At 41.5% G+C, this 14,057-nt stretch overlaps 1 protein-coding gene across 2 annotated transcripts; it reads left to right on the forward strand.

Annotated features, from left to right (window-relative positions):
- Positions 1–1,032: 1,032 nt before the first annotated feature.
- On the forward strand, positions 1,033–13,806 carry trim65 (tripartite motif containing 65). Of its 2 annotated transcripts, none has more exons than XM_050059856.1 (9): positions 1,033–1,105; positions 1,611–2,062; positions 2,219–2,314; positions 3,179–3,409; positions 4,909–5,077; positions 5,160–5,249; positions 5,411–5,628; positions 10,035–12,020; positions 12,061–13,806. In XM_050059856.1, exons 2-8 carry the CDS (start codon positions 1,634–1,636, stop codon positions 10,341–10,343), a joined length of 1,542 nt encoding a protein of 513 aa, XP_049915813.1. In that variant the 5' UTR covers positions 1,033–1,105; positions 1,611–1,633; the 3' UTR covers positions 10,344–12,020; positions 12,061–13,806. The 2 variants fall into 2 exon arrangements, with proteins under 2 accessions (XP_049915813.1, XP_049915814.1); XM_050059857.1 differs by having other exon boundaries at positions 1,038–1,096.
- Positions 13,807–14,057: the final 251 nt, after the last annotated feature.

Here is a 14,057-nt window from a genome sequence, read left to right on the forward strand (position 1 = left end):
GAGATCATTATATTTATCATTTTAAAGAATTACTAAGGCCCCACGTTTTAATATTGATGCTAATATGTGCTTATTTTGTTTCATATTGAAACCAAAGACCATATATTTTGCTCATGTAGTGTATAATACATACATTTTGGCTTGGAATTTACAAATGGATATAACAAAATATCGCATAATTACCAGTTTTATTTCTAGACACGATATTGCATTTGGGATCAAGTTAAAAAAAGACAAAAAAACAGAATTAATTATTTGAGTTGTTATGTAATTAAACGTCAAAATCCGGAAATCACTGCCCTTTTTTTTCTTTGAAGGAATTTAAACTGTACATAAAATCTTTAAAACCAGTAAAGGAATTAAAACACAGAAGTGATATGATATTCTAATACATTTTCCCACTGTGTCGGTTAACTACTGTATATGTATGTATATTTCCCCTTGTATGTTATCTATTTCATTTTATTATTATTTTCATTACTTTCTCCCCCTTTTTTGTTTAATATTACATTTCCATTGAAAACATAAAGTTAAAAGCACTTCCTTTGTAATGAATCATTTATTATAGGACGTTTTCTATGCTAATAGTACTTGTTCCGTGCATTTTCAATGAAAATCATTATAAAGAAAATAAATAAATAGTAAAAGGTTAAACTGATTTTTTTTTTTAAAAAACAAAAACATAAAAAAGATTAAACCGGAGTAATTGTAGTAGCTAGCGTTTTGTTTTCTTTATTTTAGCACGACTCTATCGTACACAATCAATATTATAACGTTATGTGTTGTGTTTGTGGGTCATTATCAGTTATGGTTAAACTAAATAGAATTTGTTGTAATGTTACAATGCAGCGAATGAATGACAACAAACAGCAAATATCACCGTAACAACTGTTACACTGTAACAACAGCAGTGTTGCATGTATCACCATGTAAGTTATCACACAGTAATAACTATGTAACTTATTTCTTCTGGATGGTTTACATTCGTTTTTTTCCCGACAGCACGCGAATGCGTCATTTTTGCGTCTGTCGTCATCAGGGAAGCTACATTTGACGATATTCAGTATTCACACAGATGCTGTGCACGAATGTATCTGTAAGAGTGGTAAGATTTATCACTGTGTCGTATTGTGTTATACAAAGCGTTGAGTGTAGAAGTGTGCGCTAATTTATAGTTATATCACCAGACTGTTTTAATATTTTGACTATTATTGGTCCACAAGAGTCCTAGCTAACGTGAGCTGACTTGGTTCCAGGCTAACATGAGCTAACGTTAGCTTTTCCTTCCACTTGGCTAAGTTATTGTGTGGTAGCCAACGTTATCATTTGGGCTGAGCCTTGTATTGCTGCTAGAACCTCGGCTTTGATGTTGCACAGTCAAATTTTGTCAATAACGAAAAACTGGGGCCATTTTTCAGTGGGTTTTTTCTGCTCTTTTGAGACACTGTTTATATAAAGGGCTTAAAATGTGACATTACACTCTTAATGACAGAAGTTAAGCAGTGAAGTTACATTAATGTCATGGTGTGTTACAGATATGATACACTGATATGTTCGAGTTCTCTCACATCATGACTGACCTCTGCCTTTTTTCTCCTTTTTTTCCACAGAGGTGTCTTCTCTTCCTTCAGAGATGGAGTCTCAGAATCCAAACCTGATCTGCGCCATATGCCTGGAGCGTTTCCGGATCCCTGTAACCATCCCCTGCGGTCACACCTTCTGTCAAAAATGCATCACCACTCACTGGGACACCAAGAGCAAGTCTGACATCGGACCTCATTGCCCATTCTGCAATGAGGAGTTTGAGTCCAGGCCCATTCTCAAGCGTAACGTGTCCCTGTCGGTCTTGACCGAGGCTGCAAACAGCACTGGCCCCTCCTGTAGAGAGGCGCTCATGAGGGGAGGCGAAGGGGCAAGAGCCATGCTGCTGTGTGATCGCCATAAAAAGCCTCTGGTTTATTACTGCAGGCAGGACAAAATGTCTGTGTGTTACGAGTGTGGCATCTGTGAATGCATGAACCACGACAAGGTCTTGTTGGAGACAGAAAGGGAGAATCAAGAGGTATGATAACACAATGCCACCATTGTTGCTTAGCTGGTATTGTAACATAGATTGTCATTCCACTGTCCACATACTTACTTACTTACTTACTACTCCATCAACAAAGGCGACTGTGATTGTGATTGTGTAGCTCAATTTGAGGTGTATTCTTTACAGCTGCTGCTGGAAAGGAAGAGCAAGGAGGTGGGGAAACTCACGGAAGAGACGCAGAAAAGTATAAATGAGTTGGCTGAGAATATCAATCAAGCTAAGGTAAAATATAAGAATTTCCCTTTTTAAAAGTGGGCTAAATGCTTCACTATGCTTCAGGCACACTGGCTTTTTTCAATATTTTCCAATATTGCCATATTTTAGATCAAATTTATTGGAGTCAACCGTTGTTTCAGAGTGATCCCAATCAATCTAGAATGTTTTGGTGTGAGTTGCAGAGCATTGGAGATGTCTGCCTTCTCTCAGAAATAATGAAACTAGGTGGTGCTCAGCTTGTGGTGCTCAAAGCACCAAAAATACATTTGAAAAACTCAGCAGTAATTCGTCTTTCCAGAAATCATGACCCGGCTACTCAAGTTACTTCACAGATCTTCTTGTGAGCAGTTTCATGTAGGAACTATTTTCTTTCAACCAAACTACACCCACCAATTGTATCACCGCACCACAAGCCGAGTGCCATCTTGTTCCATTATACTGAAGAGAAAGCAGACATCTCTACAGCCAATATCTCCAACACTTGGCAACCCACAACAAAACAATCTCAATTGATAAACAACACTACAGGTAAGAGGAAAAAATGTATTTTTGATATTAGGGTGAACTGTCCCTTTAAGACTTTGTTCTTCAAGCAGTGTTATCTCTTCTTGACTAGCCACATTGGCACAACTCACCACTTCCTGCAGCTGTCTCACAGTTAAAGCCAGTTTTAACAGAAATCAGGCACTTGATCATTCCCCTAGTACAACCACAAGTAAATGCAATAAGAATTGTTCAGGTCTTAACTAACAAAGCTGCAGCTAAAGCTTAATATTATCGCAGATAAATCAAAAGGCCAGGAATAAAATGAAAAATAGGACTGGACACTATTTACCATGTGTTCCCAAATTCTACATTTTCCATCAACAGGTGACTCTTCAGCAGACTTCCAACTGGGTCAATGCCAAGTTCTCCTCCTTGATAAAGATACTTGCTGAGAAGCAGGAGGCTACAGAGCTCTTTATCGAGGAGCAGAAAGAAGGTGCTATCACTGAGGCGGAGGCACGACTAGCTGAACTCAAGGAGCGCTCCCAGAAACTCAGAGAGACCCAGGAACAGATAGCAGCTGTACATAACCTCCCTGATACAGAGCTCATCAAGGTTTGTACCCCTGTCTTTACACTATTATTCATATGGTATCTTTCAACCTGGACCCTATTCACCCATGTTTCTCTGTCTAATACCCCTTTTCCACCAACATGGAACCTACTCTGTTCTGGTTCCTGTACCTACTTTTGTACCGTTAAAAGCATTTGAACCAAAAATAAAACTGGTAGAGAAACCGAAAAGTTGATTCTCAGGCGGAACCAAAAAACTGCAGGTTTTTTAGACTTGAAGTGCGAACTGTGATAACATCAGTGAAGTCAAGTGAGAAGTCAAGTTAGAAATGGTCAGACCAAAAAAAGGGCGTGCAGTGATCAGATTTGATTCATGCTTGTAGGTTTAGGTAAAAACAAATATCTGTCATAACAGAATAAAAGTTTGCAGGTAATCAACGTAATCTACAATTTAGCTACCACTGTCTACTTCTATTGTGCATTGTGCAACCATCTTCATTGATGATGCATCCTTGATTACAGTGGTTACACGCAAAAGTGGTGGAAATGCGATGGGTTGGCTAGATAGCTCCAAGGTTCCAAGAAAGGAAACGGTTCAAGAAGCAGAGCTAATTTTGTTGAGAAGGGATATCTGTGACTAATTGGAACCAGCAATTTCTGAGGTTGGTCCAGTATTGGGGAAAAGGGCTGCAATGTAATCACTTGAGACATGCACTGTCAATGTACGTCCACTAAAATTGCCTGTTTTTCCTTTTGTCAGGTTCAGATTGTTATTATAAGTGTCTGACAACATTATGGAAAGGATCCCCACAGAGATAGACCTTTTTGTTAAAGAGTAGGATCCTTTTTGTTTAACCAGAAACAATCCCCAAATCACCATCGTCAAACCCTTCAGACTTCATTTAATTAATCAGTCATTTTGTCTTTGTAAAACACACCTCATTCAAATTCGAAAAAATAACTAAGTGAAACCCACATAAATCATCTTGGCTCATCTTTCCACTGTTCACCAACTCTGGTTTGGTCGAAATAAACCCTTAGATGTGAAAATATGCTGGCTCTACACACTAAAATTATTGTCTATTTAAATGGAGTCTGTTGGTTTTGGCAATGGCAATTTCGGGGCAGGTTCTGGTTAAACCAAAAAGATTTTCTTCTGTAATAAAAAGGTCTATCTCTGTTGGGATCCTTTCCATAATACTGTCAGATATTTAAAATAACGATCTGAGCCTGTCAGTGGCAAAACAAGCACTTTTAGTTGACACAAATCGACAGTGCATAATTGACATGAGTTGCATCGATTGCAGCCTGTTTTGCGACCAGCTTCGAAAGAGTCACTTAGACCCAAACATGGGAAAATAGGGTCCATGTTGAAAAATACTGATCATACTCTTTAAATTTAAACACTGTAATGTAACACTATGGCTATATTGCAACAGAAATAAACAATCAGATATGTCCCGTCTGCAACCATTAGGTGAGAGGAATATTATCAACTGCCAGATCATCATGGTCGTCTTTCTAATTCACACCTCTTCACAGGAATCACTGGTCATAGAAGTTCCACGTTTCAAAGATATTCCCACAGATGTAACATCAAACCTTCAAGATCGATTAAACGGCGTCACAGATGTCCTGTCGCGAGTCTCCAAGCTGGTGTCTGAGGACTTGGAGAAAGCTGTGAGCACCGCTGTGGGTCCGGACAAAGACGGTAATATGCCTTGGGCTTCATGTGCCAGCAGTTTACTCCCCAGCCTTTGCTCTGTATTCTCAAGCTTATCATTGGTCTCCAGGTTCCCCTCAGGATAAGAGGCCAGTCCTAGCTGTGGTTCCCAGTCCAGCTGCTCCATGCCACCCTGGTGGGAAGGAAGGCCTCAGTGCTTGTAAGTCCTATATAACATTTCAGACTGCATTTTTGGGGACAGCAAAGGTCACACAGTGCCTTATTGTTTCTGTGACCACAGAAAGAGAAACAGGCACAGACACATGTGTTAACAGTGGATCTGTTCCTGCTTCAAACTGATTCCTTTCTTCCTCATTACAGACAGATGCTCTCTGACCTTTGACCCTCGCACAGCCAACGGCCACCTGTTTCTGTCCCAGGAGAACCGTAGGGCGGAGCACCTCACCTCTGGGCCACGCCCCGTTCCAGCCCACGAAGCCCGCTTTGATCACACCTGGCAGGTGCTCTGCTTTCAGGGCTTCACCCATGGACAGCACTACTGGGAGCTGGAGGTGTCCAAGCCCTGGGCCTACCTTGGGGTAAAGAACCGTGCATGTTGTGTTTGTATACTGTTCTTCTGTGAGTGGTTCATTAATGTTCAGATATTCAGGAAAGTTACCCAACTGTTATAGTGAACATGTTATTACTTGCTTGAGTTGGAGCAAGAAGCTTTGATTTCACTGGCTGATGGTCTCTGAGACTTGAAAGGGATAAAGTCTAACAAACTTTGAAGATTTTAAACGTCCTGAGTCATTTCCTTTAAAGAACACACACTCAAGCAGTAGCTCTCTCATGCATGAGTGTGCACAAAGTTGACACACACATTCGTCCAGGTTTCTCTAGATTTTCTGCCAAACTAATGACATCAAGCCGGCCAGAGTGTGTGTGAGGTTTGAACATATTCTATGCTGAACGTCCATAGACAGCTGCAGACTTGTACTATTTGTGTAGGCACGCACATGAGTTTTAGAGGGTATGTTTGTGTGTGAAAGAGAAAGAGAGATAAAGATCAATCAGTTTATGACCCAAATTTGTCTTTCTTTCCTCTGGGAATCTCAATATTAACTGACTAGTATTTCTGGTGCAGACTCGTGATGGTAGCAACATTTAATCGACAAGCTGAAGAATCGCACACATCCCTGTTTACAACTGAGGCACTTAAACAATACAGTTACAAAAAAGCCTTTTGCAGGGGACCCTTACCTGTCACACTCAGACCTGCCAAACACAGATTATACTTGCACATGGCACCACCTACAGTAGGTGGTAAATTTGGATGACTCAGCCATCACATTTTCTTGATTAATTCTGGGCTGTATTGATGGCAGGGTCAGTCTATTAATTCACCACTTTGTCCGGACTGAAATATCTCAACAACTACTGGAAAGACTGCCATGACAGACATTCATGGTCCCCAGAGAAATTACTTAAATCTGTTTTTTGGTATATCCAGATTGATTTTAGAAAGTCTGGACAAAAAAACCCAAAACAAAACAATGAAATGCAGTTTTTGCAAATCAGATCCAAACCACATTTGGAGGTGGTTTGAAATGTAATTCCAATTAGATTTCTATAGATGTGTCTCAGTCTGGATGCTCAAATTGGATTGCAAAGGGTCTTTTGCATCCCTCGCAACATGACACAACGACTACATCAAACCCAGAGTGATGGAAAAATGGAGCAGAATATATACCACAGGGTTCCCGCAGATCCTTAAAAAATACTCAAAAGGCCTTGGATTCATTGATTTAAAAATAAGGCCTTAATTAGTATTAAAATGTCTTAGTCTTTCAAAAGTCTTAAAAATGTTAAGACGTTCATTTTTTTGTTTTTTCTGACACTGCATCGTAAAATCTCAAAACAACTGGTAACATCTATTCTTATGCCTCCACGCTGGCGTTGGAGGCATTATGTCTTCGGGTTATCAGTCCGTCCATACATGCGTCTGTCTATCTCAAGAACAGATTGAGAACATTTTGAATCAACAATGAACTGACTAGATTTTGTTTGGTTAAAGGTCAAGGTCACTGTGATCTTGCATCCATCTCATTCTCGTGAATGCAATATCTCAAGAAGGCCTTGAGAGAGTTTCCTCAAATTTGGTACAAACATCCACAAGGACTCAAGAGTGAACTGATTAGAATTTTGTGGTCGAAAGTTTAAAGTCACGTGACCTCATAAAACATGTTTTTGACCATAATCAAGAATTCAGACACTAATTATGACAAATTTTCCCACAAATGTCTAACAGGATATAATGATTAAGTGATTAAATTTTATACCGAACAGATCAAAAGTCAACTTCACTGTGACATCATAATGTTTGGCCAAAAACCCTTTTCTGGCCATTACTCAACGGCATAAATCAGGAATAGAAGGGGAGACATTTGGTTAGATACTTAAATGGTGACACAGATCTTGGCTGTCCACCTTGAAACTGTGCTGATTGTAAAGATCTTCTGTGCTGCAAGATATGTGTGAAGACATACAGCTGCGAGGTGTTACTTCTAGTTTAAAAATAATTTACTGAATGCCTCTTGCATCAAGATAGCAGAACCAACCCATTAGCAAACACCAGGTATTTCCTAGTTCTGTTCTTTTTGGTCCTACATTTCATTCTGAGCAGCAACAAAAAGTCTTAAAAAAGTCTTGCAGTTTTGCCTTAAGCTGTAGTAACCCTGATACCAGCCTCTTCCATTGCTGAGTTGGTCTGGTGAGACAGAGTTCTGCACCGCGTCTCTAGAATGCAATTGTTTGAAGGGCAAAATAGACCTCCAATAATCATGCTTTTGCACTGGAAAGCCACAACACTAGCTTAGCTATGATGACGCCTATGTCGTTACCCCAGCAACCCATGCAAATAGGTTGATGATGTCTGGACATACAAATCCAATCTCATCACTTGCAAATTAAACTGCACACAGTCTATCTTAAAGATCTGGGGCCTCATTTATACAGCTTGCTTACGCACAAAACGGGGCTTGAAAGTGGCGTACGCCACTTCCCACGCAAAGGTTGTGATTTATAAAAATAAACTTGGCGGGAGAATGTGCGCACCTGTAAGCAAACTCTGAGTCATGCGTGCGCACATTTTGGAAGACACTGGGAAGTGGTGACGCAGACGGCGAGGTGAAGAAGTGGAGTCAGATTTTTATTGATGTCTAACATAAATTTAATGTCACGCTATATCCACCTTAGATCCACGTTATCATTGAAATTAAATCCAGCAGCCTTATTTTGCGCTTGGAGTGAGGGATAATTGTTTCATAAAAACGTGTAAAATCCAACTCAAATCCTGAATTGAAATTCTTTCTAAATACGTATTTAATCCGCACTGCCTCTAATGTCTCATTGTCCACTCTGTGAGCGCAGGAGGGGGAGAGGATGGCGCGACTGCATATTTATTAAGCTAAATATTTCCAGTGCATTCATCATGTCTCAAAATACAGCCATTAAGCACAACCGTTACACTCATTTCATCAGCCCTACTTAGACATGTGCCGTTCATGACAAAACTGGCATGAAGAAACGTGTTCGCCTATTACACTTTCATCTTTGAATTGTATTTCAAATTACACGTTATATTTTGGGACAGGGATACCACTGGTTCATGCTGTAATTCAGGATATTTTGGGACAGGGATACCACTGGTTCATGCTGTAATTCAGGCAGGGTGTCTGATCAGACTAATTGCACACTGAGCTAGAGACCCTTTAACGGGAGGTGGAGGACTGAAGAAAGATTTTATTTGGTGGCCACAGCAGCGGGATCACTAATAAAAGAAAGCGGCAACACATCAACTCTGCTGATGCTGTCAGCTGTGTCTGTGGCACTGCACGGACAGTGACAGAACAAAAAAAAAAGTGGTCTGATCTAAAGGTAGACCAAATATTTCTACTCCTTTACCAACATGTAGTTAATGTGTTGCTTTTAAATTTGAGGATGTTTGACATTGATGTGCAACATAAAGAATCACATTTATTAAAGGTGGAGGCAAAAAGGAGTATGTGCCAGTGCCATCTTGCGCAATTACGCACGAGGGTCACCGCAGTATTTATATGTTTATGGCAATTAGTCTGATCAGACACCCGGCCTGAATTACAGCATGAACCAGTGGTATCCCTGTCCCAAAATACAACGTGTAATTTGAAATACAATTCAAAGATGAAAGTGTAATAGGCGAACACGTTTCTTCATGCCGGTTTTGTCATGAACAGCACATGTCTAAGTAGGGCTGATGAAATGAGTGTAACGGTTGTGCTTAATGGCTGTATTTCGAGACATGATAAATGCACTGGAAATATTTAGCTAAATAAATAAATATATTCCATGCAGTCGCGCCATCCTCTCCCCCTCCTGCGCTCACAGAGTGGACAATGAGACGTTAGAGGCAGTGCGGATTAAATACGTATTTAGAAAGAATTTCAATTCAGGATTTGAGTTGGATTTTACAACGTTTTTATGAAACAATTATCACTCACTCCAAGCGCAAAATAAGGCTGCTGGATTTAATTTCAATGATAACGTGGATCTAAGGTGGATATAGCGTGACATTAAATTTGTGTGAGACATCAATAAAAATCTGACTCCACTTCTTCACCTCGCCGTCTGCGTCACCACTTCCCAGTGTCTTCCAAAATGTGCGCACGCATGACTCAGAGTTTGCTTACAGGTGCGCACATTCTCCCGCCAAGTTTATCTTTATAAATCACAACCTTTGCGTGGGAAGTGCCATTTCAAGTTTTGTACGTAAGCAAGCTTTATAAATGAGGCCCCTGAGAATTAAATCTGATTTGCCCGCAGTCTGAACGTATGTAGCATTTTCTTCTTGTGCCACCACCGTGAGGACTTTGATCTGTTAATGCTGACAGTCAGAGTCCACGTCAGTCTGTTCATTTCATGCTGCGCACAATTTACCCATATCCTCTCCTCACTTCTTTATCAGGTAACCTACGACACCATCCCCAGGAAGGAAAAGGGCAAGAGGTGCATGGTGGGTATGAACGAACTGTCCTGGAGCCTGCAGCTGGACGAGCATCAGCTCAGCGCCTGGCACAACGGCCGACGGGAGACCCTGGCCGGTCACTCCCAGCACAGTCGCATCGGCATGCTGCTAGACTACGAGGCGGGGACGCTCACCTACTACGGAGACGGGCAGACCAGGCTCCATGCCTTCCACTGTGCCTTCAGCCAGGAGCTGTTCCCTGCCTGCTGGATAGGAGAGGGGGTCAGCATCACCCTCTGCTCCACATGAGCTGACTCATAAAGAGACGTGAAGAAGGGAGCTCAGTAACAAGAAGCCCTATCAAACATGGGCACTAGCTGACTCAACATAGACGATCCTCCTTAACCATTTTAGAGGTTTTTAAATCTTTCTTTTTTTCTCTTTGCAACGACTGCCTTCCTACATTTGAAGCAGTAGAACTTACTGTAATGAGCCTACTCCCCCGAAACTGACCACCTGGCTTTGGTTGATTCACGTTATTACTTACCACATGACAATAACAGCTAAGGTAACAGTCACAAACTCTGGTCCTGAAGGTTCTAGTTTAAGGACAGCACTACTTCATTCTGGTTTGTTTGTTTTTTCCTTCAAAGTATGTGTGAAATAACCCTCAATTTTAGATTGTTACGGCTTTTAGGTAGGAAAAGATCAATCTACACAACTCAGTGTGTCAGATTATTGTACTTTCAGTACATAACATTGAGTTCCCTTGTTCTGCTGCAAGGCAGTACACATTTATAACAGGTGAATGGGCTCACAGGCAAATAAGACATTATAAAGGGTATCAGATGAACACAGTGGTTAGTTTATCCACTGTGTTGCTTTGAGAGTGCTACAACTACAACTAAACTGAATACTCCTGCATTATTTGATTGAACCCTAAGTGTTAAGTAAGTGCCATTTGGCTGGTGACAGTGTTTGCCGCCAACTTATGTTGCACATGTCAGACTTTTACTGCCCCTGACTGTAGTCTGCTTTGAAGAAATGGTTCAGAATTTTTTGGGAGATCTGCTTATTTGCTTTTTTGCTGAGAGAAGAGCAGATCAATACCACTCTCATGTCTGTGTGGTGAATAAGAAGCTGCCTGTTAGCCTAGCTTAGCGGAAAGACTGGAGACATGGAAACAGATAGCCTGCTCCAATGTAACAGAATCTGCATCCCAGTATTCTGAAGCTCACTAATCAACATGTCCCCTGGAAAAGTTGAAGACATAGTCCAACGCATAACCTTAAGTGGTCATTTTTTCACGTTGGTTATTCCATAGACTTAAAAAAAAACAAAAAAAAAAAACAAGATGGTATGTGTTATTCAGTGAGGTGCTGGCTGGTGAGCGTAGTTCCATTTGGACAACCAGGCTGTTATGAAGTCTTTATTTGAAGCCATCCTTTTGGCAGCTGTAGCCTTATAGTAGACGTGCAAACATGGAGATGCATCGATCTTCTAAGTCTTGACAAGAAAGTGAATAAGCCTTTTTTCTTCCAGGAACAGAGCCTCTACTTTTCTTCAGCCAGTGTGGTTCCTCTAATGTGGAGCTCAACATGGGTGAAGCAAAGACAAAACATTTCTGCAATAACGAGAAGCCATTTGTTGAGGAATTGCTAAAACATAATCTTTATGAACAGGTATCTTCCTATTTATGCAGAATCTGTGGCAACAATGGGACAAAATTGCTACTGGAAGTGTAGTCTGTTTGTAGCCTGTAGTATAGACCAATCACATTAAAGTAGCACATAAAAGGTTTGAAATGCAATCTCAGAACCCATCGGCTGTCGTGTGATGACAAGTTAGCTTTTTTTTTTTTTTTTTTTTTTCTGTTACAGCCGGAAAAGGGTGGATTGCCCACTCCAGGTTAGGGAGGACGTCCTGCCTCAGGTGGAGGAGTTTAAGTATCTCGGGATCTTGTTCACGAGTGAGGGTAGGATGGAAGTATCTCGGGATCTTGTTCACGAGTGAGGGTAGGATGGAGCGGTGAAAAGGGAGCTTAGCCAGAAAGCAAAGCTCCCGATTTACGGGTCGATCTACGTCCCAACCCTCACCTATGGTCACGAGCTCTCGGTAGTGACCGAAAGAACGAGATCGCGAGTACAAGCGGCCGAAATGAGTTTCCTCCGCAGGGTGGCTGGGCTCAGCCTTAGAGACAGGGTGAGGAGCTCGGACATCCGGGAGGGACTCGGAGTAGAGCCGCTGCTCCTCCACATCGAGAGGAGCCAGTTGAGGTGGTTCGGGCATCTGGTAAGGATGCCTTCCGGATGCCTCCCTTGGGAGGTGTTTCGGGCATGTCCAACTGGGAGGAGACCTCAGGGCCACCCCAGGACACGCTGGAGGGATTACATCGCCCGGCTGGCCTGGGAACGCCTCGGGGTTCCCTCAGAAGAGCTGACGGAGGTGGCTGGGGAGAGGACTGTCTGGGCTTCTTTGCTGAAGCTGCGACCCGGACCCAGATAAGCGGAAGACGACGAGTACGAGTACAAACTGTATTCATATACACATGTCTGTTTATAGAGTGGTGCAGGGATCAGCCCTAAAACCTGGACATGAATTAGCATTTTAGCACCTCGGTTCCCTCGTCTCAAAGTCAGTGGGTTTTTCAGTAGGTTTTTGGTTAGATGCCTGAAATAAGGTCTGTTACACAAGCTAAAGAGACTTTTGTTCTTTGTTATCAACAAAAAAAAATTCAGTGAATTCCCAATTAGTAAATTCTGAAGCTTTAATGAGTCTTCAAAAAAGGCGGTTGCCAAGAAGTGGCTAAATGAGACAACAGAACACCATCACACCAAATTCTGCTTTAAAGCCTTGTGGTGGTGACATCCAAGTCATGTAACTGTGGTGTAGTTTGCTTTTGTCTAACATTAGCTTTTAACTTCTGGCGATTGAATTTACACTTCAGATATAAAAGTGATGTTAATTTCTGTGGATAATCTTGCTGAACAAAACTTTTGTTTGCCACAGAGCTTGTCTGCAGTAATCTAAAATCCTATAGAAAAATCCTATGAGCTTTTTGTCAAGGGAACCAGGGTGACGCTAACTTTCGCATCGGTCTACAAAAAAAAGGTCATCCCTGCAGCACTCTACAGAGATTAGATGAAATTCCCTGTTATCCACTTGCTACACTGGATCTCCCAAAATGTTGCCCCCCTGGAACTTACTGTCGTCTCGCTGATGGGTTCAGAGATTGGCGAAAACTCAACATATCTCCCAAGCTATCTGAAAATCTGACAATGCTCCTGGTTACACTTGAATTTTGAACATTTTAAGTCCAAGTATAGGCCTCAAGAGACATAGAACAGCTAAAAGTTATATTTATGCGTGCATCAACTTTTTTTTTTAATCCCTGAACTCAACTTTTTTTGTCTGTGGGTGGGATTCAGTCCACAGAAGGATGTGAGCCAGTTGACAAAGCGGTGCGTACAGAACAATAAGCCACCGCAGGGTGTACTGAATAGAACTCGTTTCATCAGACATTGTCCCCCTGGTGTATAATAAGTGATGTGGGCGAAACCAAATCATGGGCTGTACATTACTACTGAGAACAATGGATCACCATTTTTATCGTCTTGGGATCTTTGAATGAATGCACAAATGGCGCTGCCTGTACAGTCTCTAACCTGTGATGCTGACAGTGTTGTGATGGGATCTGCTGTACTGTACAGATGTTTTTAACAGGCTTTTAGCCTTTTTAAAAAAAAATAAAAATAAAAATCATGAGCACTTAGAGGGCGTAGCTGTGACCTTTGGAATGTTGAGGTACTCGAGGCTCAGGACATCATGCATCGGTCTTTGGGAAACTGCTGTGGATTTGCACAAGCTGTCTGGACATGCAGATGCGGACCACTTGACTCTGAGAAGGGAAAAGCACATTTCCAGACTGTTCCAGCCCAATGACATAAAAAAATAACCCCTCCTGCTGACTCTGGAATATGTTCATGTTAAATATGCTAATGCACTATGCTGTGTTCAAAGTGG

This window comes from Epinephelus moara, chromosome 13 (assembly GCF_006386435.1).
Source record: "Epinephelus moara isolate mb chromosome 13, YSFRI_EMoa_1.0, whole genome shotgun sequence".
Classification (NCBI taxonomy): domain Eukaryota; kingdom Metazoa; phylum Chordata; class Actinopteri; order Perciformes; family Serranidae; genus Epinephelus; species Epinephelus moara.